Source organism: Perca flavescens, chromosome 7, assembly GCF_004354835.1.
Source record: "Perca flavescens isolate YP-PL-M2 chromosome 7, PFLA_1.0, whole genome shotgun sequence".
Lineage (NCBI taxonomy): Eukaryota > Metazoa > Chordata > Actinopteri > Perciformes > Percidae > Perca > Perca flavescens.
The window spans coordinates 10,708,933-10,736,257 of NC_041337.1; the positions used below are offsets into that span (position 1 = coordinate 10,708,933).

Genomic DNA, 27,325 nt, shown 5'->3' on the forward strand with positions numbered 1-27,325 from the left:
TGTCATGATCACAGCATTTATTTAGAAAAGCTTTTACTGTAAAATGACAGACACCGAACAGACATCACAATACTGAACAAGTACACCATGTTTTCTTTAACTATGCTAGAGTGTTAAGCAAGTTCATAGACACATCCACAATTACAGTATGTTAAAGGCTTTTAGTCGTAAAGTAAATGGGTTGGGGGGGGGCGGACACAGGACACAGGACATTTATGCCTCAATATCAAACATGCATGTAAGCCAAAGGAAGAATCTGCTTTTATTCACAAGGTTTTATAAACAACCTGTTGTGTCATTATAGGTACTTGAGCTGGATAATTGTCCAGAGGCTAGTTCTGAGAGCACATAATAAACAAGTGAAAACCTCTGAATCAAGTTTGGGAATGACATCTGACAGGAAATGAATAGAAATTAACAGGGATTCTTTTGTAGCTAAGAAGAATCTTCATTTGCAATGAAATAGCCTTGTTCACAGTCAACATTGAAATAAATTATATTGCATACTGGCCAAAACTTGGTCCAGAAAAAGTATTTTGCAATTTTGATATGGCAAACAGAGAAAATCTTATTTGATATGGATTTAAATGGCAAGCGATGCCTTTCTGAATGAAACCACGTCAGATGGTTGCTGTGCTTTTATACGACAAAATGCACAACGTGTCCTTCATAAAACATTACGCCCATCACTGGCTCTGTGCTTTAGTGTTTAACTTCTCAGCTACGGTAGTTCAGCCTTTTTGTATTGTGCTATACAGTCAAGTCTGCCTGAAAGGAAGGCACCGCTCAGCTCCTCGTTATAAAAAAAAAAGCGTCTGTGGTCTGACAATGATGTTGCATTTCCTGTATCAAAACAAAGGAGCATTTGTACATGAACACGACAAGAATGCAACAAAAAAAATGTCACTACATTAACTGGCACACAATTTTTGAAAATTCCCTTCAACAAAAGTCTGTTATGGACACTAAATATACAGTTTTATGGCACAGAAGTGGCTTTTTCTCATAATATTTTCAGAGCTGCATGGTTCTTAGCCCTACTTCTTTTGTCCTTTATAAAAATGTAGAGGCCTGCAAAGATTCCTATTGTGCACCAGTCCTCTAATGGTTAAACAGCAGGTGGTTCCATGCTGTCCCTTCTTTATGTAAGAAGAAGAAGACAGATCTCTAGTGGTGATGCATTTCTAAATGGACCCTCTGAATTGTATTTTCAAAAATGCCATTCATCATGTTATTTTTTTTTAATCTTGTGCATTGACCCCCAACTCTCTGCTTCCCATCTTATCTCAGACTGTGGTGACGGACAGCAGGGGGTTATATACTTTCTTCCCATCAGCAGACCTGGTCCCATGGGCCAGTAGCTCTTGTATGGTGATCCAGTTGTCCAGGATTCTGCGACTCCGCTTCTTCATGCTCCTCCGGTGGCACAGCTCCAGGATGGAGGTTGGTTCCTGCTGCTGCGTGGTCGCCTGCTGTCCTCCGCCGCTGCCACCCTGCTCCCGCTCCCGCTCTCTCAAACAGTCGAGACGGCTCTGCATCATGAACTCCCGGCGCCGCCGCTGCTCTCGGGCCTTCAGCAGCTGCTGCTTGCGCTCCTCTTTGCTCCAGTAACGGCCCATCTTCATTTCGCTCACAGCATCATCATCCGTTGTCATGCCGCTGCGCTCCTCTCTGATCTTCATGGCGCGTGCCTTCAGGAGGCGATCCCTCACAGGCCGCTTGGCCACGTAGCGAGAGCCATCGCTGCGGATCTTCACCTTCCACTCCATACGAGGGGAGGCAGGCGGCAATGGAGGGGACATAGGTACAGCTCCTGGGGCTTGGGCGACATCTTTACATGTGCTACCCAAGCTCATTGGGCTGGCGTCGCCCCAAGTCTCCATGCTGCCCTCTCTGGCAGCATCTCTGAGTCCACCAAGCCGCTCAGAGGTGGAGGGAGACCTCAGCTGCATGCAGCTCAGGTAGTGCTGAGGCGGCTTTGTGTCAGTCTGACGGCGGGACAGGTAAGGGCTGTTGTCCGCACTGTATCCCCCGGTCCTCTCACCTGTCCCATTGGCTTTGGGGTTACGTCTCACCTCTCCGTCTGAGCCCCGCCTGGTTCCTCTGTCCCGGGACAGGGACCTAACCTTAGCCCCGGGGCTGGATGTCTTCGCCTCGGCTCGTCTCCTGTGACTGTGGGGAGAGTAGGGCTGGTTGAGGTTTGCTTGGGTCCTGTCCCCTCTTTCGGCCCTGGTCCCTCTCTCTCTCTGTCTAGTGGAGGTCGGTAGCTGCATACCTGCTGGGAGAAGGGGTTCTCCTCCCTCCTGGCTCTGCGAAGAAGGTGAAGGATACTGTTCATTGACCACAGGGGTGCTCCTGCAACTTTCCCCTCCAGTGTTGTAGGCACTCGTGCTGTCCTTATCTGAGCGCTCCCTTTCTGGGAGCTCGTTGATGTCTGACAAAGCGTGGTGACAGGAGTCCTCACTGACCAAAGTGCCGCTGATGTCTAAGCGTCCAGCTCCTGCTCCAGCCCCTGCACTCGCTCCATTCTTCTCCTCGAGAGGCCAAGCCTTCAGACAACGCTCCCTCAGCTGCTGCATCTTCTGTGCCCTCAGGATGTTGCGACACTTGAACTCCAAGTGGCGCAGTTCTTCTTCCAGAAGGGCCATCTCATGCTGCGTCAAGCTCTCGTTCCTGTTCACATCCAGTGAGACGCCGCCTTCCTCTTCTGCCGGCCCCTGACCTTCCAGCAGCATCAGAGCATTACTGTTCCTCTCATAGTAGCACTTGATTTCCAGGAGCTCTTTGTACCTCTCACACTCCTCCTCGGTCAGCCCAGGCATCATCATCATCCTCACAGGATCGGCCGCGTAGGCCCTCTCCAGTCGCTCCACCTGTTCCAGCCCTCCTCCATAAACACAGTCCAGCCCTAAGAGAGAGTCCGTGCTGAACTGGAGGTCCTGGGAGTGCAGCAAGGGCGGAGTGTCCCCTCGGCCGGACAGAAACTTGCGCATGCTGCCAGGCGTGTTGGTGGCGTTGGTATTGGAGGCACTGGTGTGGTCGTCTCCCAGAAGGTCATGTTCCGAAGACTCCTCGTAGCGTGTGCTTTCATCTGTACGGCCCACCCCGCTGTCCAGCTCCTGGCTGTTGCTCAGCACCGTCTGGAGCAAATCAGGTGAATCCCTGTTCATGGAGCGGCCATTGCTGCCTAGTACACCCCCGCCAGCAACACTGCCTGGTCCAGCACCCAGAACGGAGGTGCCGTTCCACACTCTGTGGCTGCTGGACAGATGAACAGCGTTGTCCAGTGGCTCCAACTCCAACTCGTCTGGGTCAAGCTGGTTGTCATTCTGACAGGCGAAGGTGTGTCAGGCACAGGTTGTTGAATTTAGTTGATGGCATTGTAGTGGAGGTGTAAAGTTGTTGAAGAGACAGAAAGCACAAGTATGTGTTAGAATGCTGTACATTTGAAATTTTAAAGGCCCCATTCACTCAAAAATGGGTTTTGCTTGTTGGCTTACTTGGATGTTTGAGCTTTACTGTGCAGAATAAATGAATGTCCATGCTTACCTTAAAACATGTCTGGATAGGATCTTTAATATTTATTATAATAATGTTTTAAGCTTTTAAAGACATTTAAAAAAAACATGTATAAACCTGAATTTATTGACATGTTTGGCCACTTGGGGGCAGGGGGGGACAAGCGCTAAACACAACATTGACATATCATCACCCTTACGTTGATATGGTGAACTTATAAGCAAACTGTTGCCGATTTACACATTCTGTAGATGTGGAGCAATATTAGTATTAATTTGGAGTCCTGTTTATGGCCACCTGCTGAATGCAAGCTTGTCGCGCGACAGTGTGACGTCATGGGAGCGCCGTAACGATTTATACTCGCGCGTGGTGGTCGCGACACTGGTTGCAGGCTTCTCCTGAACAGAGGTGTCGCAACTGAGAAAAGGCTACCGACTTTGGTATTTCTACGGACCAGAAGAAGAAGAAAAAGGTAAACAATGGCAGAACTGGCAGCAGCATTGACGTCAATGTTAACAGTGGCTAAGATGATATTGGAGTCAATGGATGAGGAAGAACAGCTGCTTTTGAGCCTGCTTGCAAAGAAACGAAGAAAAAGAAGGTGGAACGTTCGTCCTTTGAATAACGCCAGACATAAATATGGTGAGTTCAATATCCTCGTGAAACAAATGAGGATGATAGACGAAGAGAAGCACTTTGAATACTTCAGAATGTCTGCACAACGATTCGATGACCTACTTCGTCGGATCAAGCCTTTCATTCACCATAAAAGAACTTAACCCAGTGAGTTTACAAGAGAGAACTCGTCCATGCTTCCTGTTTCTGCTTTGTTGTGCGCCGCTGAAAAAAAATAGAGCACGTTAAATCCTGGCGCCAGCGAGATCTACATAATGTTAACGTCACATTGTCGCGCGACAGGTCAGGAACGGCGACTGTAAAAAGGCCTTTACTCTCCTTTAAGCTCTGTTTTGCAACTCCTGAGAGAAATATCTGTCTCTTTGGTGGAGAAATGCTCCGCTATGTTCACCAGCTAGTTGCTAACTGTGTCTGCTGTTTGGTGCTCAGCTGGTAGTGCACCGTGGGTTTTCAGAGCCCAGAAATCACAGTGAGAGAGGTGAGAGTGATCCAAAACTGTAAAGTTGCTTGCCAGAAAATAAAAAACAAACAATTAACTAAACACTAAAATGCCTTATAGATAGGGGAACTGATACATCTTCATCACAACCAGTGACCCCCTTTCACATTAAGCCCAGTCATTTGAGTCATTGCGTGAACATATGTATATATTATAGCAGCTTTGATGTTGAGTGCAGCACATTTGAGTAGTGCTTCTTTCTGTCAACTAGATGGAGCCGGTACTGTGTGAGATTTTAACATTTCATTACTCTGCTGCTGCATTTGGTTTCCATTGAGTCATTTGTCTATAGAGAAAAACAAACACTCATAGCTCATGTCTAGACTACATCTAAACATGAGCTACGAAGGAAACCGATTTTTCATAGTTAAGTATTCAGTATTAGATGATGAATGTCCATCCAAAGTGATTTGATCTTTAGAGATGAATAATACTTAATATTTCATAAGAACTGTTGTTGTTTCTGAGCTGTTTACTCTGCTGTTTTGATTGGCATCTGTCTCAAAAGCTGATCAAATATAAAGTGAATACATGTGCTTGTATAAGTAAACAGTTACCTCTTTGGAGCACAGTTGATCTTGGCTAATTGGTTTGATTTGAATGTGAGTTGCATGCAGACTACAGACCAAAGTATTGATTATCTTCATTCTTATTCTTCGACAGCCCCTTCACTTCTCTCATTTCTCCCTCAAGACAACAGATCGAGCTTTTACCTCTGCTTGTGCATTTCCCTCTCCGTGCAGCCCTCGCTCACTTGAATCTTAATGTAGGACCATGCCTTCGCAATATAAATCTTGTCAGCCTTTCACAGGTAATACTCATGCTCATCTCTCTGAATACAAGGATGTTTAAACAGAGGAGAGGTGTGTGTGTGTGTGTGTGTGTGTGTGTGTGTGTGTGTGAGAGAGAGAGAGAGCACCATTTGACCATTTTAATGAGTGCCTTTTAAATCTGCCCTTTAGCTCCTTCTGCACAAATGCAGCAAGCATACAGATTTTCGTATTCTCGCAGATACTGTCTCTAGCTTGCAGCTCGTTTGTTTTACAGTGGTATGCAGTGAAAATCCATTTGGTTGTGTCGACATGTGTCAAGTTGTGTTTTTACGAGCCATTTGGCAGAGGTGTGTTATTGAGGGGCATCCGGTGTGTGCTACAATGTCCTCATATCTGCTAGAAGAGTAACCTTGAAGGGAAGCAAAGCGGGGGCCACATTAGCACCGAGAGTACAAGCACGATTTGTCTTTGCCTCTCTCTTCACACAATCTGTGTACTCATCGTGTTTTTGCACCTCTTCGCTTTTCTGCCTCCGTACAGCTTGCAGGATAGAACAAAGCTCTTTCTTGTGTCCTCAGCTTCTTTTCTCTCTCTTCTGAATCTCATAGTTTTATGTTTACATGGAGCACTACCTTCATATAGAGCTGGGCAATATATGGATATTATATCGATATCGTGATATGAGACTAGATATCGTCTTAGATTTTGGATATTGTAATATCGTAATATGGCATAAGTGTTGTCTTTTCCTGGTTTTAAAGGCTACATTACAGTAAAGTGATGTCATTTTCTGAACTTACCTGACTGTTGTAACTGTTCTATTATTTGTCTTTACCAACTTAGTCTTTATATCCACATTACTGATGGTTATTTATCAAAAATCTCATTGTGTAAATATTTTGTGAAAGCACCAATAGTCAACACTACAATATCGTTGCGGTATTGATATCGAGGTATTTGGTCGAAAATATCGTGATATTTGATTTTCTCCATGTCGCCCAGCCCTACCTTCATATACCCAGGCATGTAAACTTATTTCTTTTGGTTACACTTTACTTGAAGGTATCTACCTAAGAGTGACATGACACCGTTATGAACGTGTCATACACATTATAAACAAGTCATAAACGTTTATGACATAACGCTGCTTTTAGTAAGTGTCATTCGGTTTTTGTCATGACAAGTTATGGTTAGGGTTAGGGTTCATGTGTCATGACTGTGTCATGACTGTGTCATGTGTTCATGACAGTGTCATGTCACTCTTATGTAGATACCTTCAAGTAAAGTGTTACCTTTCTTTTTAGGTCAGTATTCAGACTGAGCCTTGCAGCGCACTCCCCCAAGACTGCATATCCAATTTCCTCACCTCTATTTCAGGTCGTGCAAGGAGCAGAGAGACATTAGTGCTGTCCTCTCTGGTGAGAATAGCTACTGCCTCCTCTCTGTCCTGGATGTCCACTCCATTTATCTAAGAGAGAAAAAAGAGGAGAACCAAATTGAGCTAATGCCAGATAACAAAAGAGCCTTTCCACCAAGGCTAGATTCAATGAAATTACTCAATTTAAGAAATAGTCAGGAAAGAAATCTCTCTTTAGCTTAATAGCAGAAGCAATGATATTCAATATTCATTATGATAGCATTAAGAAAAAATGCTGCACTATTAGCAATTTCCTTTAATATGTGAATAAGGCTGGATTAAAAAGGACTCCAGCTCTACTGTGGACCAGGGGGTATTTAAGACTTTGGTGTCATGCAACCCTGCAGTATTGATAACATCATATAAAGGAATACAGACCCCCAGTATACCGTTTAGGAAACCTGTACCTGCAGTATTCTGTCTCCCTTGCGAATGCGTCCGTCTATTGCAGCGATACTGTTTGGGTTCACCTTGGGGGGAGAAAAAAAGAAGGATTTGTTTAGGAGTGGAAAGAAATGGGAAAGATATATTGAACATTTCATTTCCCAACACTAACCTCTCCTACATATATTCCCAGGTCCTCCTCCTCATCGGTTCTGTAACACACTGTCAGCCCGAGTTTATCCTGCTGACGAGACTTATACAACTCCACCTCCTGAAGCAGTTAGAGAAAAGTTTGAGGACGTCAGAGAGAGAAGAGCGAAGGCAGCTTTCTGTACCAGAGTTTGATTAGCTAAATGGCTCTCACCTCATATTCCAGCTCATCCTGCCTGTCCACTTCATGATGAGTGATATCAAAGTAGTCAGTGGGGTCGTAGTATACAGGCTCTATAAAGCTGAGGATGATAATATTCAGGACATCATATTTCAATAACTGGGGTAGCTTCAAACTTCACATGTGTGAACAGAATGGCATGGACTAGAACAAGGATCTTCAACAGGGGGTCCGGGACCCCCCAGGGGGTCCTCCAAGTCAATCCAGGGGGGCCTCCAAATTATTGTTATTTTTTGAAGGTTTTTTCAAAAATTAAAAAGTCTTAACCTGATTCCAACATATTATTAGCAAATATAAATCCACTGATGGTAGGCTTACTGGCCTATAGGAATGTAGTCACTAAGGTAGCCATCCACAGATAGAGTTCATCCCAAAGGATTGACTGTTTCACATTTGTTTTACATTTAAGGGTTAACATTAAAACATGATTTATAAAATCATGCCAACAATTATTAGGCTATTTGAATAGCTTTGTATTCTATGCAAAAAAAGGTATCTATAAATGCTTTAATAAAAGTTATTGTAGGACCAGATTAATATGCAACTTCATTTTATACAATATATGTAGTAGGGGGGTCCCTGATCTGTCTTTCTTTCAGTTAAAGGGTCCTTGGCTTAAAAAATGTTGAAGACCCCTGGACTAGAACCAAGACGGCAGATGAGCTCTGGTCTGACAGTTGGACATACAGCAGAGGCCTATTATACTACTCGCACTCACAGTTCATTGAGTAGATATGGCTCCAGTAACGGCGGCAGTGGAGGCGACGGTGGAGGGTCGGGGGGGGGTGGAGCTCCACAGGGATGCTGGCTGCTCTTGCCCAGAGTCAACATATGCTGGAAGCTGATGTCTGTTTGGGTGCAGCTGTCTACACAGTCGGCCATGCCCATGGTCACTGGCACTAACCCTCCAGGGGCTCCCGCTAGGCCTGCGCGTCTGCGGGCCCCCCGCCTCAGTATGTTGGACAGCACGGGGTCCCGTATGTCCAGGGTGGGATCCCCGGAAAGGCAGGACAGATCCTTTCCATTCACCTGGAAAACACATAGTCAAGATCAAATGGTGGAGGAGCAGGAGGAGAAGAGGGAGAGAAAAAGAGAAGAGGGCCAAATAGAATTGAAGAAGGATTGGTGCAGGGATAAAGATAAAAGAAACCAGGTGTAAAATTAGTGATTTTCTAAATCTTTTTTTTCTTCTACATAGAACACAGAGGAACAAGAAACAGACAAAGATTTGGAAAATAGGCAGCAAACTGAGTTGTAGATAGTGAAAAGATAAACTACATAGATGCTGACATGAATAACAGCAAGGCAGTGATGGAAAGTACATCTACACAAGTACTGTACTTAAGTACAATTTTGAGGTACTTGTACTGTATTTGAGTAATTCAATTTTGTGCTGTACTTTATACTTCTACTTCACTACATTTCAGAGCGAAATCTTTTTTTTTTTTTACAACTTTTTACATTTATCTTGTTATGGTTAGGGTTAGGGCACTGGTCCAACCCTAACCCCACTACCAATAGTAGTGTGTGAATGCTATTGAAGGGCGGGTCTTGGCGTGGCCATAGTGGGATTCCTGGGAAGAGGTCCAATCCAGCCAGGTTCAATGAAAACACCTGTATGGGTGTTCAGGGCCTTTAAGTTACTTTTCAAATTAAAGTCTCTGTCTGCACATCCACGCAGGTGTTTTCAATCACCTTAGCTTATTAAACCTCTGCTCAGGTGTGTGTTGGAGATGACAATCAAGTGCAGTCCTAATGAGCCAAGGGAAAACCCCTGTGTGGCTGGTGGCTATTGGTGTGCAGGGCCTTTCTAACACTGTGGTATTACTACTTTTACTCGAGTAAAAGCATACTTCTTCCACCACTGCAGGAGGGGAGGGAGACATGAGGATAGACAGACCCACATCAGCAGTTTTATCAACCAGGCAAGGTTAGTTCGCAGACATAATAGACCTTTTTCACGGCAGACACGTTGACCTGTCATAATAGGAAAAGCACAGGTGTGTTCAAAACCATTAATGATGGCTGCATTCCACTTAGGAGAGGCCCTGGTGTTGTTGATGCTGAATCACTGAAATAGCTCACTGTGACACTTGATGGAATTGAGCCATAGTTAAGGTTATCAATTTCAGCTGTGCTTTTCCTACTATGACAAGTCAGAAATGACTGCTGTAAAAAAAAAAAAGGTCCATAACGCTGCCTCACGAAAACACAGAGACCAGGAGGGGGAACTACAGCTACACACAACACACACACACACACACACACACACACACACACACACACACACACACACACACACACACACACACACACACACACACACACACACCTAAAGAAAGAAAGAAAGAAAGAACTAGAAATATACACTACAGCAGACATATACATATATAGTGTATTTCAACTGCCACACAGCTGATAGTGTTCCTTCAGGCACACAGACACACACACACAAAAAACAGGTTTGTATCTAAAAGGTTTCGACGCCACATCACACAAAAGCAGGAAGCAGGAAGCTTTATACAGAGACCTTTAATCGACCGTCCGCGTCAAAAGAGCACAACATGTTGTTTATGTGACCCTTCTGTGGAGAGAGGGAAAGAAAGCAGGAACATGGTGGAGTTAGAAAGTAATTATAGCTGTGAAGGGTTAGGAAATGGCGAGCTCTTCTTGAGATAAAGGAGAGAAGCAGAGGTGGAAAAAATATATTCAGGTTAACTGTCACAGAGATTAAAAATGAGTTTCTTTAGTACATTAGTTTTGTGTGCTCTGGTCCTCCTGAAGACTCTTGTACAAAACACTGTTATCTTTCTTTTGTGTGAATGGTTTCACTCTGCAAATATATAACAAAACGTAATCATATGCTGGAGAAACTAAATCAATTTCCCCCTCTTTTTTTTTGAGCAAGGTGAGCTTGACTAAGAAATTATTATAATGTAATTTCTGCTGGAATGTCACGCTTTCAAACATTTTGATTTGGAGAAATAGAGCACTTTCCAGAGCGCTCTCTCCCTCTATTTGTGGACATTTAAATAGTCGTCATATTTAAATAGTCGTCATATAGTATATAATAGTAGCATCACAAATCACAATATGTGTCCTGGACCAGTGGTGCAACTAAGGACATTTACTCAAGTACTGTACTTCGTCCCACTTTCTACTTCTACTCCACTACATTTCAGAGAGAAATATTGTTCCTTTTACTTCACTACATTAATCTGACAGCTTTAGATACTAGTTACTTTACAAATTAAGATTTTTGCACACAAAACACATGTAGTTTATTAAATACGATGTTTTATTATAGATTAAACTACCCAACAATATAACGGCCAACAAGACTAGCTGAAATGATTGGACCAATTAAACACACAACAGTTCGGATCGTTTCCAGTTCCTAAAATGGGAAGATTTTTCTGCATTTAGTACATTTTGATGATGATACTTACATACTTTTACTTAACATTTTCAATGCAGGACTTTTACTTGTAACAAAGTATTTTTACAGTGTGGTAAGAGTACTTTTACTTAAGTATTAGTAGTACTTTTACTTGAATACTTCTTCCACCACTGGTCCTGACTCTCTGGGGCTGTTGAAGGCTGAATCATGTGGTGTATGAAACCTCTCCCCTCTCTCCCACCACGGCTGAGAGGGCCATTAATAATGAAAGATTATTGAAAATAAATGTGGACTATGAATCAAAACAGGGATTTGACTTCAGGGTTACTGAGCCAAAACATTCCTGGCCAAATCAAGCAGGACAGCCCACCAACCTTGAGAAGGAAGATTCATTCAGCATTCATACCTGCTTCTGTATTTCTAGCGGTGTTTAGCTGCTAGCGGTGGGACTCCATATCAAAGTCTGTCTTTCTGACGGTCAACCGCTTTGATCCAGACTGAGATATTTATTTAAAAAATCTACTGGATGAATTGCCATGAAATTTGGTGTATACAGTCGTGGTCCCCAGAGGATGAATCCTAACGACTTTGGTGATCCCCTGGCTTTTCCTCTAGCGCCACCAGCAGGTCAAAATGTGCACTTATCCAGTGAAATATCTCAACATCAACTAGATACACTATACTGCCACCAAATCATTCGCAGGCATTCATGTGGAGTAATAACCCCGGGGCCACCCTAGTGCCACCCGCTGTGCCACCAGCAGGTCAAAGTTGTAAATTGTTCAATTATTTGCTAATGACTAATGACCAGGCCCAAATGAAATCTACAGATTTTTATTTTTTATATCTGCTGAAAATCTGTGGGAAATTCTGCGTCCACAGATTCCATGTGGCCAACGGTAATGACTATTTGACATATAGGCTATTGTAGTACTGTCTGTTGTTGTTGTTTTTGTCTGTGTACAATCACTTGTTTTTATCTTGGCCAGGACTTCCTTGAAAAATGAGAAGACAGCCTGAGCTGTACTTTGTGTTTAGTGCTCATTTGCAAATGTGAGCATGTTAACAAACTAAACTACTTTGATTGTGAACATGGTATACCCTAAGTTTAAAGCACTGCTCACAGAGCTGCTAGCGTGGCTGTAGACTGTTGTTTAATCTTGAATAGGATCATTTGAATTAACACATTTTCAAATAAACTCACAAAGATAAATTCCATTCTCCTGATTTCATTACACGAGACAGACGGCAACATGATGATGTAGGCAGCCAGTTACTGAGCCAGACAGCCTTTGGAGAGTGTCACTCATGCTGCACTCAGTCACTGACCTTGGCTGTCTGCGGCTCTCTACATCTTTTCTTGCTTCATTCTCTCTCTCTCTCTCTCTCTCTCTCTCTCTCTCTCTCTCTCTCTCTCTCTCTCTCTCTCTCTCTTTCTCTTGCCTCTTGTCCCTTTCCAATAATTGCATGTCAAATCAATGTTCGCCTGTGCAGCCAAGCACAAAAATGTTCTTGCCACACTCAGCCCCTGCTCCCTTTGGTTCTCTCCCAACACCACTACTACTACTACTACTACTACCACCACCCATCCAGTCGATCTTTCCTGCGTTGCCATTGTGTTTTCATGCTCATATTCCTTTCCCGTTCTCTTCTCTTCCTCCATACCCTACCCATATCCACTCCTGTTTCTTCGCCCTCCTGTCTTCTCCACACTCTGGTTTTCTTACGTTGCGCTGCCTCAGCAGTTCTGTCTTCTCTGTCCCTTCCCTGGAGATGACAACTCACCCTCCTCCCACTCCTCTATTTCCATCTATTTCAGCCGGTCCATCTCCTGGTGTGCGTTTTGTCCTTCCTCACACTAATGTTCCTTCATAAATCTTTTTGGTCTCTCTTAATGATCCTCTTCGCTTGAAAACAAATAAGATGTTTCCTCCCTACATGGCCTATCGGTAATAAAGGAAATAAAGGTAATAAAGGTGTGGTTTGCATGTTAGATTGGAGGGAAAATGCACTTTAACATTGTTCAGCAAATTTGCATTTGCATTTTTATTTCTCACCTCATGATCTTTTTCAATCTTTCTAAACAGCAGGAGGTATCTATTGTTTCTGTGCTCGTGACCACACGGTCCAGCTCTCCAGGATCAGAAAGAAGCTATTAGAAAACAGCTCCGTGGTCATGAGTGACAGGTATGAATACTGAGAGAGAGAGGGAGAGGGGGACTTCTCATTCATTATCAATGAGAGGTGCTGAGATTGCTTTGAAGATTACTTCATGCAGGGTAATGGTTGTTGTGTGTTAGACCTGCTTTGATGGAGAATCCATTACACCCTCATGTTCTGTTCTCTTATTATTTCTGGGTCAGTGGATCGTTACATACATCTGCTGTTTATAAGCGACGCAAGCAATGCAAATAATGAAACCTCGGGTGCACACCCACCCCCACAATCCATCCTCATTCTGTGTATTTGTGTTAAAAAAGTAGAATTGAAATTCAGGAAAAATAACAGTCTGCACAATTCACAGTAGGGGGTGGGCGGTGGTGGTATCAGCGGCGGCTGCAGAGCTGGGGATGGGGATGGGGGTGATGTGGGGAGAGATGAAAGAAATGCAAAGAGTTCAAAGTGTAGAAAGGGAGAGCAAAGGCAGAGAGACACTGAAGGAGTGCAGGGTGGAGCAAGGAGGAACGTAGGTGAGGGTAATGATGCCGGAGAAATGTAGAAAACAAGCTTTCCAGGAATTGCCGGGTGAATGTAAATAGTGAGCGAGCCTGGCTCTGGGTTTGTATGTAAACACACACACACACACACACACACACACACACACAATGGAAGCTCATGGGAAATTACTAAGTGGTTGATGCATAATTAGTTTTTATCTGAAAGCCCTTTTAAAGAGCAAATGAATCTCATGTGCTGAACAACAGGCTGAGATAAAAAGAAAAAAAAAGAAGGGGACAACTAACTCCACATGAATGCACGTTATCCTAAACACAGTGTGTGGAAAAATACAGAAACAATCACACGTCTTAATCTGAAGTGTGCGCCTTTGGAAACTCTCAAACATGGATTGATGTGCATTTCCACAGAGTTCATGCAAAAGCTCCTGTCTGACCGATACCTGCCCCGCCCTCCTTTATATATTGAATTCCACTTGTTCTGTAATAGATTTTTCTCATCTTCCACGCTTTGAAGGCTGGAGCCAGGCACCTCCTCACAAAATCAATTAATCTAGAGACGGAGTTGACCTACTCCGGCTATAACCCCTGTTGTTTGATATCACTGAGCTAATTTAAATGAACAAGCAGGCCTATTATATACTGATACCACTGAGAAGATGTTGATTTAAAGCATTCTTTAAAATGATTGCGATGGAGCTAACAAGCCTCAGCGGGAGTGTGAGCTATATGACTATACATAATTTATCAATACATTCATCAGATAGAACAAAAGATGAATTATGTTTTTTTATTTTTTGATGGTGGTGGATGAACCGCAGCAAGTAGGTCTGTAAAACATATCATAGGCTATATGTCCTTACAATAACGCCCCCACCCTTTTCTTTTTTTCTGTCACTCTTGTCCTATTAAATGGAACATCCTCTCCATATTCTGTCTCGTGTCCATGTCAGACACATGCTCGAGAAGTCTGCGAGGGAAAGAGCAGGAACCCGACAGACCCATGCACTTGTTCACAGACACATAGTATATATTATGAAACCCTAGCCTGCCCTTCCCCTGAGAAAACCGAGCAGTCTGTCAGGTGTTGTGATTAACTTGCACTAAGTTTTGTTGCAGCACCATTTGCATCATTTTTAAATTACACAGACAACAGTTCTGTCAGCAGAATATACACAAATGTAATAAATGGTTCATAATACACTATAATTAATCAGATAAAATGTATTTGTTAAGAGTTTATTGATGCAGTTGTCAACAACTTTAACTCCTCCTACAGCCTCCCTAACTTGATGCTGGTGGATAAACATATAATTAATGGCAATATAATATATAACCCGTTATTACATATACAATTTCTTCATAGGTGAAGTTATAATTGTTGAAAATATTATACATTAACAAACATGTCAACAGGTCCTTATCTGCTATTAACCCCATTATGTGTTATAAATGATTTATTATATTTTATATTTTTTAGTTTATTGACTGCTGATAGATGCTAAATATGGGGTGTTAAAGTAAAGTTACTGACGGAGCTCCCTATCGACATCAGGATGGCCGAAAGCCTACACATCTTCCGCCGAAGGCTAAAAACACATCTCTTCCGACTACACCTCGGATAAACATAAAAAACATAAAAAAAACTTGCTTGAAGCTGCACTTTCAAATGCCTCTTTGTAGTTTTGCTTATTTAAAGCTAATGTACTTGCACTTACTACTTGTTGTCTGGAGTTTGAACCTTCAGAGTTGAAAGCACTTAATTGTAAGTAGCTTTTAATAAAAGCGTCAGCTAAATGACATGTATTGTAATGTAATGGAATTGGGAGAAAACAATATTTGTCAAAAGTGCAGTGACAGTGTTAATGTCAAATACTGGAGGGGGGACAATATGACATGACATGTCAATATAATGTAATCTAACAATTTAATCTAACGGTATAATGTGTTTGATGAGACACTAGTTTATGGTGCTCTCGTCACATTATATTGTCAGGTGTGCCTTTTATTTTGTCCACCTCCAGTATGCATGTCCATGTGTGAGTATCCCTGTCATTCACACACGTGCACGTGGGCGTGAACGCAGCCGTGCACTTACTCAGCTCCAGCTTTTGTCAGCTGGTCATTGGGTATGTATTGATTGTCATCCGTTTGCCTCTTGTGGCTGTCAGCATGTTTCTCTGTGTCATTGTGAATAAAAGCACATTTGGGCACATTGTTTGTTTAATGATGCTGGTTGCCATGGAAACAGCCTCCCGCTTTACAGTGATGGAAGAGAGAAAAGGAAGGGAGTGGCTGAATGTGTGTGTGTGTGTGTGTGTGTGTGTGTGTGTGTGTGTGTGTGTGTGTGTGTGTGTGTGTGTGTGTGTGTGTGTTACAATATAGTCCGGGCTATAGGAGGCTGAATTGATCAGAAACATGCCATAGGGTGTGTACCAACCACCACTGCGCAGCGTATGTGTAACAGAGTCCCAATGTATAATGCATGGGTTTTATTCCTTTGGCAAGAGAAGCAAGTGTTTTGATAAAGTCAAATTTCACAGCCTGGTTTTCCTGCCTGTAAGCTGTTTAATGCTGTATTGATTGTCTTAAGACAGTTACTCAGTAACTGCATCTAATTTGAAGGTGTAATTATACATGTTAGTTAAGGAAAACAGCTCAAAGCTGAAAACCTCTGAAGGGAAACGCAATGAAGTGTGCGGGGAAATGTAATTACGTTTCCTCTTTTATGATGTTTTTTTATGATTGGACACAGTATACCTACCATCTTTTGCTTGGCATGATCTTTGGATTAATCAGCCATCTGCATGTTTGTAATCATTACATGTAATCAATGAGATTGAATTAAATGGAGAACAAAAAACAGCATGCAGTCTGTTTGGCTGCTTTTTAGTATTTTGGATTGTTTGATTTTTACATTTTTTTAGCAGACCTCTGTGTTTCATTGAATATATTCTCATTGCAATGTGCTAGTCAGCCTCTGAAAGCCGAAGGCTGTGGCTCTGGTTCAGTACTCCATCTGAGTTTGTTCCTCTGCTCCCAGGGTTAGGATTACCTAACTTAGGCTCACCACACCACAATATATGTAGACCTGCTGCTCCCAACACCTCACAATATCTGCTCTACTTACACAAGCACCATCCACACAAAACATTTGCATGACAACTGCTCTGCACGCTCCAAATCATACAACATATCTCCTGCCATCTCTCCCGCTCCACTCATCGCCACGCCCGTCTGGAAACCACGTGCAGATACTCTGTCAGACAGAGCTGGGAGGGTTTCTTCTGTAGGGACACAACGTGCAGCTACAGTTGACCTCACACTGCCAGATCAGTGGAATTATTAGATTACTACTTTCAAAGATGTTGACCTGCATGCGGTCACTGTCATTACTGCTGACCCCGGTTAGATATGGTCACTTATTATGGAATGCGCTGAATTTATGATCACATCCCAGACTGCACACCACCTCTCCCCTCATCTTCTAGTACTTTACCCCAGAGGCTTTGTGAAGTCACTCAAGCCTTTTTCTATTCCCCCCTGCTTCATGAAGAGCTTAAATCAATTACTCTAAGGGCAAACTTATTATCGTGGCTCTATTTGGACTCCGCCTCCCTCCATGTTTCCCCCTCTTTCTTGGCATCGCCTCTGGCACCAGCTGCAGCCCAGTTAACTGGCCCAGACCCTAACATGCTAAAGAGACCCCGCTGATCCTCCTGGTGCCACAGATACTAAAAGTGTTGCGCTGCATACCCGTGAGTGCTGAGCGTCTTCATGCTTAGTAAGCATGGGACTTATTTTGGTCAGCGCATGTATCATCGTCACTGAGCAGAAGCTTCCTTAGGCACTGCACAGCCAGAACTCACATATAGTCTGTGGTCCCAGTTGGCAGGTGGTGCTGAGGCTGTAACCGTGGCAACCTCCTTGCTCCCATAACACTTTAGCCCAGCTTTAACAACCCATTCATCCTGCTGCCTCCGTGGCTCTGCACCACTCTACTTCACCCCACACCAGCGTCTCTCTATCTAACGCAATTTAGCTTTGCTCTCTCTGATCGAAATCATTGTAATCACAGTCAAGTATCATTATCATAATTATCGGTATTATGGTCACTAAATGACTAATAAATAAATAGCCTTGCTCAAGAGATTTACACAGCTTTTTTTCTGGGTTAATTTAGGTATGTAAAATCTACACAAAAGGCATACAAGTCCAGCAAAAATGGGAAAGATGTGTTACATGAGCTGGAGCTTATATTATTTGAATTTACCTGATTGATTTTAATGCTGAATGAAATGTAATGCAATTATTATGTTTTATTTAATTGATATTATGGTGCTAATATTTTTGAATCATTAATATATTACCTGATGTTGCTATCCTTGACATTTCCATCAATAAAATAACTGGTTGATATATGCTAAATTTATTTCAGATTCAAAACTGGTTATTAGGAATTTAATATTTTAATTATCTGGGTTAAATGAGTCTGTCAACATGATGAGCTTCTGTTTATTTTTACTGCAGATGGAGGACCAATGACAAAACAGTGCTGTTTTGATTGTCACTCATCATCCGCGTTGCAAAAAGAAAGGGCCAACTTAAGACAGAATAACAATGAAAACTTTAAGGACACACAGAGGGATGCTTTTGTCTGAAGAATTGAAAAAAGAAAATTAAATGAAAACAAGGCAGAAAGAGAGAGGGAAGAAAGGGCCTCACCTGGAACATGACCTTGTATTGTTCCTCAGGCTTTTGAACCACGCACATGTTACACCCCATTGTGACTTTTGACACGGTGCCGGACTGTGCTGGTCCAAAACTGCCCACTTTACCAGTTCTCACACCAGGACTCTCTTTATCAAAGTCTTTGTCTGTGGCAGTAGGAGAGCCCCACCCTCATTCGCAGGCTTGTGGTATACTACACTACTCCTCCTCAGAGTAACACACAACACATCCCTGCCGGGGACAGATAGACAGTTTGTTTGGCTGTGTCACCGTTCTCCTCTTCTTGTTCACAATTCAAGTGTTATAATCCAGAGGAAATTCAAATGTGGAGATAGTTTCAGAGCTGCAAGAACATGTGTTTGTTTCTGTCTCCATCGCAGGCAAAAAGGTTGCTTGTTTAAGTTCATGTGCTTGTTGTGGATCATCCAGTTTCACTTGTAATCTTGGATGTAGAGAAAAGATGTTTTTAAGAGTCCTGCTGCTTTTGTGCTTGTGTCATTTAATAAGATTAAGCAGTTGTTTCAGACAAATCAATGCTGATCCAGTGACTTTTCAAAGGTGATCATGCAGTATACATGCAGTACCCTGCATGGTTTTTTCTTCAGTGTTGAAGTCTGCAGTATAGAGCAGGTTTTCCCAGCAGAACTCTCACTAAACTCCCCCACTCTGTTCCTCAGTTTTTTCCCTCCAAACAGCACACTTTCAGCAATGCTCTTTGAACAATGTACATACAAACAATACAGCTATCAAAGAACTTGCCTCAGTCCTGTTTTTTTTTTCTTCTTCTCGTCACTCCCACAGCGAGTTTCCCACCTGCTCTGCTTTCCCTGATCGCTGAAGGATTGCTGAGTGTGGCTGCTGAGATAACTTCTCCTCCTGAAAGCCCAGTCAGGACTGCCCTGCTCTCGTCCTCCACTTCAGGATCAATGCATTGTTAAAGGTATTTCCTAATTTAACTTTTAAGTGAAGCAAGTTGAGTGATGCGTATTACACAATGAGCCAGGATCTTTGAGCCTTTGCTGTGCAGCTAAGATAAGCTGTACGCCAGGGATAGAAGCCCAAAAAACATGCACACCTGCACACGCATCAAGACAGGCAACAACAGACGCTTCTTTCAACTACAAGCACACAAGCTGCCAAATTTTCTAGAACTGTCAGCAGAACACAGAGCATTTATCATACTGCCTTTCTAAATAACACAAGAAACTAAAACAACACATGCCGAAACTGTGAGATTGTTGAAGTAGACTGCAGCAGGTTCTCTGGTCTGTTGTCAGATATGATGGCAAATATTAGACCATTGATTCTGTACGCTACAGCATACTCAGCACCGACTACTCTCTAGGGTGAGAGCGAATGACAGATTATAATTAAATTAGTGACCTTTCAAGCAGAGATCAGACAAGACTCTATCCTGACTGTGTAGAGAAATCAATATCAAACCAACTCATGGATCAATTGGATTTTGTGCTTGCTGGGTTATTGGGGAAATCAAGATTGTTTATCACAAGTACCATAGATGTTTGTCTTTTACATATCCAATGATTTTATTCATTTAGGCAGTTTTTTTTTTTTTTTACCAGTCTGTGGATATACACATTCTCTCATTCTTGACTAGTTTAATCGTCCTTGATCAGTTGCTATAATTGTCCTCAGTCTATTAATATGGAACTCCCACTCGCTTTAAGATTAGCCTCAGTCAAGGTGCCTGAATTAGAAATGTAACAAAATCTCAATATAACTTTCTCAACTGTCTTCCAGTCGCCGTCCTTGCCCTCGGAGTCTCGTCACGTTGGTTAAACCTTTATCTTTAACCCTCCAGTGAGACTTAAGAGTCTTGTCTGAAAGGTCCATCGCCCTGTGTGCTGCCAGCGACAAGGTGTTAGAGCTGCTAATCCTCATTCAAGGCTCCACTACACCTGTATCCTTTCCAGAGGCAATGTAATCCCAAACTCTGGCTCCTAGCACAAACCACACTCACTCACTCACTTACGGTTATATACTCGTACACACGAGCACACTGGGAAGCAATCTCCACTCAGTGGAAAGCACGATAACTTGGGGAAAAGACAACCTGATAGTCTGGAGAGCAGGCGCTAATCGAGCTACAGCGAGGTGTCAGACATGTTCAGCAGGCAGGTGTGCTCCAACTGTCATCCCCTCTCTCCATCTCCATCTCTTGTCCATCCCTATATACCTCTATGTACCTGATTATCAGTCCTACATGATTATTGCAGTGGAGTGTCTACAATCGTCCCCTGCCTGCCATGCTTTCAGAATAAAATCCGATATGAAATATTACAAATAATTCAGAAAAAAATGCCTATATTCTTCTATCAAAGCATTCAGTATGAAAGGATGTTCTCATGTGGCACAAATGCACCCATAAAAGTTAGTCCATCTTCAGTCTGCAGTAGGAAGAAAAAGGAAATTCAAGAATGGCAGTCAGTAAGTCCATTTTAATCCTCCTTTTGTCCTCTGGTCATTCTATTTGAAATATCCACAGGAGGGTATTTGTGTTTAAGAAAAGAAATAAAAACAAAAACATAGTGGAGTATTCCAGGTGGTTGGGGTGTTAAAGCAGTGTGCAGCGCTTGTCTCAGGTCAGTGATAAATCACCATCAGCAGCCCCACAAGATGAGAGAAATCACTAACGGCTGATTGGAGGATACTTCTAGGCTTCTCCCCTTGGGCGCGACGGTAAATGCACTCCCCCACTGCAGCGGGGGGAACACAAAAGGCGGTTGTTCCCCAGCGGTGAAGGAGCCTGCTGATCTGGATGCTGCACTACAACTAAAGCTGAATTCGCATGGATTTTACACTGTATAATTTCTCTCTCTCTCTCTCTCTCTCTCTCTCTCTCTCTCTCTCTCTCTCTCTCTCTCTGTCTCTCTCTCTCTCTCCATCCCTACCAGGGCTGGGCCACTGCTCTCTTTCCTAGTCCCCCATAATTTTTACCCACACCTCATTTGCTACCCTCTCCCTCCTCCTTACTCCCTTCTCTCCCCTGCCTCTCTCTACTTGTTTGCAGGCAAGAGAGCAAGCCCTGGAAAGCCTATGCATACTGTTACAGCAGGACAGCAAAAGATAACCACCAAAAGCTACATAAAAGTGAATGAAATATCAAAGTATGCATGCCCTGCACTATTAAGACACACTGACAAGCAGGGAATAGGTTCATTCATCTCATGGCATGTAAGCAATTATGTGTCACCTTGAGTTGTTTTGAGACTGTATTAGAAAGAAAACAATTATTGCACTTTTTCAAACCAGTAGAAAATGCCCAAAGCAACATAGTTATGCTTGAGCTCTCTACAGCAAGGATTAACAAAGCCAAGTCATCGACTATAGACCTACGAAGAAACGTAGCAGCACCGGTATCGGTCCTGGTGACCTCAACACCACAAGAATTAGAAGAGAGCGACTAGGGGTGGGTGAGGGTTGTGGTTCCTGTTCAATTGTATTTGTTTGTTCTGTATGTTGTGTGTTCAAAAATATAAAAATAATAAAGAATTAATCATAAAAAAAAAAAAAAAATGCCCAAAGCAGGTAGAGAGCTAGTGACTGGCTGTGCATTTAGATGAGGTTCTGCGCTGCCACAAAGAAGGAGGGAAAAGAAACACTGGGGGGAAAAACAAGTGAATAACAGGTGTGACTGTATAAATTGAAAGATATGGAAGAGTGCCAAGAGAAAAAAATGCAAATGACTGTGTGGGAGATCAGCGAAGAAGCTGAGATGGGTTGGAACAACGGTTTTCTGCAGTAATCAGAATGACCTGCTGAGGAAGAGGAGGAGGGGAAGGGGGGAAGGGAGATATCTGCCCAGCCTGGGAGATATTTTATTGTGAGGACAATTCCTCTCTGCTGTTCTCCCAGTGAAACTACACACAATCATAGCACCACTCGCTATTTTCAATTTTCAATTTAAAAAAGCCTTTACGGGCACATTTACTGCAGTGCCACTGCCAGCTCAGGGCTCGAGATGGGAGACAGCCCACAAGGCAGAAAGGATTAGAGTCAGTGATACAAACACGCTAAAATAATTTTATTTACAGTACACAACCACACTCAGGGTTGACCTTTCTATGGGAATACGTTTTCCACCTGTCAGTTTCCTATTTTTCCATTTTTGTGTGCTTGGGACTCTCTCTCTGCTACATCAGAGAGTCATTCATCAGCTGCCAAGACATAAAGAACAACTTCTAAGCGTGCAGTGCCATGTCACTTATTATGTGTTTATCTGCTGCTCTCTTCCTCTCTCTCTCTCTCATACACACATTTTTAACATCCTGTCTTGCGATATTTGCTGTTTGAAATTCATGTTGGCTGTTAGTTCAACAGGCTGACACATATTTTAGCCCTCAGAATGCTGCAGAGCCACTAATACTGGATGCACCCCATATAGACACAAAACACACACACACACACACTCACACACACAAGCAGATATCTCTATTTTCTTGTTATCTGTTGCATCACTCAGCCCCAATATGTCTGCACAAAAGGTCAGTGTGTTATGTGGAAATACTCTGAAATATCAACTGCCCTTTCAACAAGACAGGAAAAAGTAGAGATCATCACATTAAAACGGACAGATCTGCCTTGTACACCTCATGTCATGATCTGTTTCCGGCTTAAATACTAGTGCCTGTCATCTCACATTATCCACTACTGATTCTTGCACTTCTTTCTCTCCTATCTGATTAAAGGGCAGGTAGCCTGGAGGATGACACTCTTCTATTTCTCCACTAAACTCTACCTTTTACCTAGTATACCTCCACGGATCTCAACTCTACATGAGTAATAAACACAAATACACAGAGCAAAAGCTGAAAGACATTCACGTCTTTCTGTAGTATTCCACGAGACAATGTGTCACGTTCTGCAAGTTATGCATCGCCAAAGTGATAAGAGAAAAATTGTGAGCTTCTGTCTCGTAAAAAATGTTATGTATACATGAGTAAAAGAAAAAGAGAAGTAGCAAGAGCTAAGTTTTTCATGATGAGTAAAAATGGAAAAGGAGAGGTAAAGGAGCTGGAGAGATGGATGAACATTGGGGAGTTTAAAGCAAAAGGAATAAAAACATTTTAAAGGAAAAGCAGACTCTTTCTTTCAAGAGAGGCCTCCCTTTTCTTTAGAGAGAGGCAGAGCAGGGAGGCACAGGGCTGATAGCAGCAATACTGGCAGAATTTTAACAGTGTTCTCATTATTTATTTACTGCTCTGAGGAAAAGACTGCCAGTACATAATACAGCTATGCAATAACCATATTTTGTTTTAGTTATGCATATAAATTATGTGTGTGTGCATGCTTGCATCTCTTCACGTGACGTGATTGCCATATTATAGTAAGGGTTATGATTGACACTGACAGTGGAGAATGAACCCTCAGCAGCAGCTTCATTCACATTCTGGAGAAGTCACCGTGAAAGCTATTTCAAAGAGGAAAATGATGCGGGACAGCCACCTTAAAGCGGCACTGAGATGGCGACTTAGATAGACTGTGAAGAGATGGATAAATGAAAGAATGGAAGAAAGGGTAAGCCAGTGTGTGGGCTGAGGGGAGAGGATGCTCTACGGTTGGTAACTGTGTCTTATCGTAGTTGAGTGGAGGAAACTTTGGTCAGCAGAAGTATGGACTTGTTAATTAACTAGCTCAGGAAATAGACTCAAGGCAGAAGTCAACAGAGTTTGAGGGAATACATGAGAGCAGACATTGTGCTGCTAACTGAGTCATTGTTGCTAGTTATCCCCAATATATTTGTAAATTTTGGTTGCTTTCAAACTGTTGGTTTCAAATTAAAGTCACCAAATGGTTGATAAAGGTGTCCCACAAGGATCAATATTAGGCCCCCTGCTATTCATTATATACATAAAAATATTTATTTTTCAATTCAACACTGCAACAATGTTCATGTTTATGCTGACAATGCTATATTGTGTACCATGTTCTTTGCCTCAAACTAGGCATTCTCTGTATATTACTGTCTGCATTTAACCTCTAGTCCTCTTTTATTAATTTAAAGTTTGTTCTTATCTTTAAAAAGACAAATATTTGGTGTTCCTACTCAAATCCATCCCCTCAATGTTTATCTTGTAGATAGAGTACAGCATTAGAATTAGTTAGGAATTTGATAGCAGATTGTCCATGACAACACCTCACTCTAAAACAAAGAATTCAAATTGGATTCTTACAGAGGGACAAAGTTGATTTCTGCCTTCAAAACAGAAAACACATTATACAAGTCACTGCTACTTTGGATATTTTCTGTATGCTCATGCTGCTGCCAGTGCCACTATACACTAAACCATTTACCACACTGCCATTCAATTCACTACTAGCAATAGCTACATTGATAACTATAATCAAAGTAAACTGACTGAAAAATGACTTCAGATCACAGAATAGCTTTAAAGGTTCCTTGTACAAATTCAACTGGTTTCCAGCACTACAGTTTGTACCTTACTGCTTGAATGAACTACAAAACAAATTGAAGTCACATACAGTCCTCTGAAGGACTTTAAAGGTCTGCTTACTGATATTTTTAATCATTGTTGTCATTGTTTTAATTAGTGTGTCTGTGTTGGTGTGATGATTTTCTTTGTGCAACTGAGTCTAATTGCTGTGATGTTTTGTTCGGGGGGTCTCTATTGCAAGAAGAAAAAAAGATCTTGATCTCAGGGGCTCGGGGACAATTCAGAAATAAATCAGGCTTAGCTAACTAATGTAAGAATGTAGAAGCCATGCAGTGGAGATTTTGAATTTGAGCATTATGATTTAAAGGGAGATGTAACACCATATAAATATCCATGTAAATAGCACAGATTATTTTTAATGAAAGGGGAGAGAAGAAAGACAGAAACAAGCAGACACACTTGAGAGTTTTTATGCGTATAAAGAATTGAATTATCTGTCTATCATAAGAGGCTGACTGGCATGTGGAACATGTATATCCAAATTAATGGCTTTTCATGGCAGTCAGGGAGATGGGGCGAGGGGCGTTATTCCCTAATGTCAAACCATCACTGTTCTCAAATCTTCACTCATCACAACTCTATATCCTCTATTCCCAATTCTCGTCTCGCTCTGCTGCTGTGTCACAGCACACTTAACACAGAGCAGGGATGGGGCGGAAAGAGGAGAAGGGGAAAGCAAAGGGGATGTGAGGGGTAAAGGAGGGAGGGAGGCAAGGGATTGGCTTTGACCAACACCATCTCACCTGTAAAGAAGGAGTAAATGTGAGGCAGACTGAGACCAAAGATATTTCAGAGCATGTAATTGGCTACAGGACAACCTTAATAAGGATCCTGCTGGGAGCTGCTTGTGGCATTTTTGCAATAAGAAGAAAGAAAAAGATGAGCAAATGGAGAAAATGAGAGAGCATGAGAGAAAGTTGGGTGGAGAAGGAGAGGTGAAGCAGCAGGTTTACAGAAACAAAGGAATACACAAAACAAGAGCAGTGGGCGTCGAATTTTCCAAAGGGAAAGGTGATTACCACGGTACCATAGGGGAGGAGGAAGGCTTAGTGATAGTGCCTAATTAATTTGAGTGCTAATGTACAAACTACAATATAAAGTCTTCATCCCCTACACCTCACTCCAACCCCCCGCTCAGCCCCCACAGTACTACACAGGAAATTCCCATTGAACTAATATATTATATCAGATTTTAAATCTGTAATCCTGCTGGCTGTAAAACGCCCCTGTTTCCCCTGATTCCAGGTTATTTCCAAGCAGTTTTCCTACCATGATGCTTTATCTCCACTGACGCTTCAGATCGATAGACTATATCATTCCCCCAGCAATGTATTTAATGATCAATATCAACATCTTTCACAGACGTGCCTACAAGGACACATGTGCGTGGACACATACACACACACCTTGATGCATTATGTAGAGAAAATGTCCACCCCACCCCATCCCTCCCTCTCCCCCCTTAGTGATCTCGCTTAATGTGATCCCCAGTGGCTGTCCGCTGTCTAAATGCCTGCTTTTATAGCCAGAAGCTTTGATATTATTCTTGTCTGTCCAACTCTGGCGGACAGCTGAGCTATCATGTTTCTAACATAAAAAAACAGTTACACTTTCTTTTGAATTGCTCTTAAGATGCAAGTGCATGTGAAATGTGCACAAAAAATAAAATGTGAATGTTTTTTTTGTGCAAACACGCATAAGCCTTGCTCAGATAGTCGAAGATGTTTACAAAATGTTCCTCTCTTTCCGTCAGTAGGAGCACAATAAACAAAACTTATCCCACCCAGGTGTTTTACGACATCTGCAAGCTGTGGCTCTCCTCCTCCCACATACTCCTACTTATTTGCCCCAGGCTCATCCAAATCAATATACCATTAGCCAGTCTCTCCACTCACCCCGACCCCCCCCCTTACCTTACCTCCCTCCCACTCAGCTCTTTTTACTCTTATCCTCCCCTCACATTTCACGCTATTTCATGCTGTTTTTTCCTCCCTTTACCTTGTCTCTCATCTTCACCCCTTTGGCCTCCACCTCCCCACTCTCGCTCCAGCTCTGCTTCTGTCCTTTGTGTATTTCTCTGAACCCCGCCACTGATGTGGAAGAGAGTGTGAAAGAGGGGTAAAATGAAAGAGAGAAGTTAGGGTTAAAGGTGTAAGGGAGGCATTTGAGACATATCAGGTAGAGATGGAGATGGTGGTTGGGCTGGCGGAGAAATATGAGGGGGGGATAAGAAAGAGCAGAGCAAAGCAGGGAGGAGATGGGGAGCCTGAGGGGGGAGGGGAGTCTCACTGGCTGGCTGGCTGTGTGGGTGAAATGAATGTGTAATTGCGTTGTAGTGGCTCAACCCTTCACCAGAGTGATGGCAGGAGCGACAGCCACAACACTCCCCGCTGGAAGTGGCTGAGCCTGTGGGTTGCTGTGCAT

General features: G+C 42.6%; 1 protein-coding gene across 1 annotated transcript; it reads right to left on the reverse strand.

Annotated features, from left to right (window-relative positions):
• Nucleotides 1-16: 16 nt before the first annotated feature.
• LOC114558253 (PDZ domain-containing protein 4) lies at nt 17-27,325 on the reverse strand. Its single transcript, XM_028582089.1, has 8 exons — nt 27,247-27,325; nt 26,900-26,991; nt 8,338-8,648; nt 7,593-7,680; nt 7,401-7,499; nt 7,252-7,314; nt 6,794-6,895; nt 17-3,329 (listed from the first exon to the last, which is right to left on the reverse strand). The coding sequence occupies exons 1-8, from the start codon at nt 27,323-27,325 to the stop codon at nt 1,287-1,289; spliced, it is 2,877 nt and encodes a 958-aa protein (XP_028437890.1). The 3' UTR covers nt 17-1,286.

Excerpts from the sequence above, each read along its gene's own strand:
- LOC114558253 (XM_028582089.1), bottom strand. The coding sequence starts at position 27,325 with ATGCACAGCAACCCACAGGCTCAGCCACTTCCAGCGGGGAGTGTTGTG. Across the intron at positions 7,681-8,337 it reads CCATATCTACTCAATGAACT|CTTTATAGAGCCTGTATACT; the intron begins GTGAGTGCGAGT and ends TATCATCCTCAG. Across the intron at positions 6,896-7,251 it reads AGGGAGACAGAATACTGCAG|ATAAATGGAGTGGACATCCA; the intron begins GTACAGGTTTCC and ends TTTCTCTCTTAG.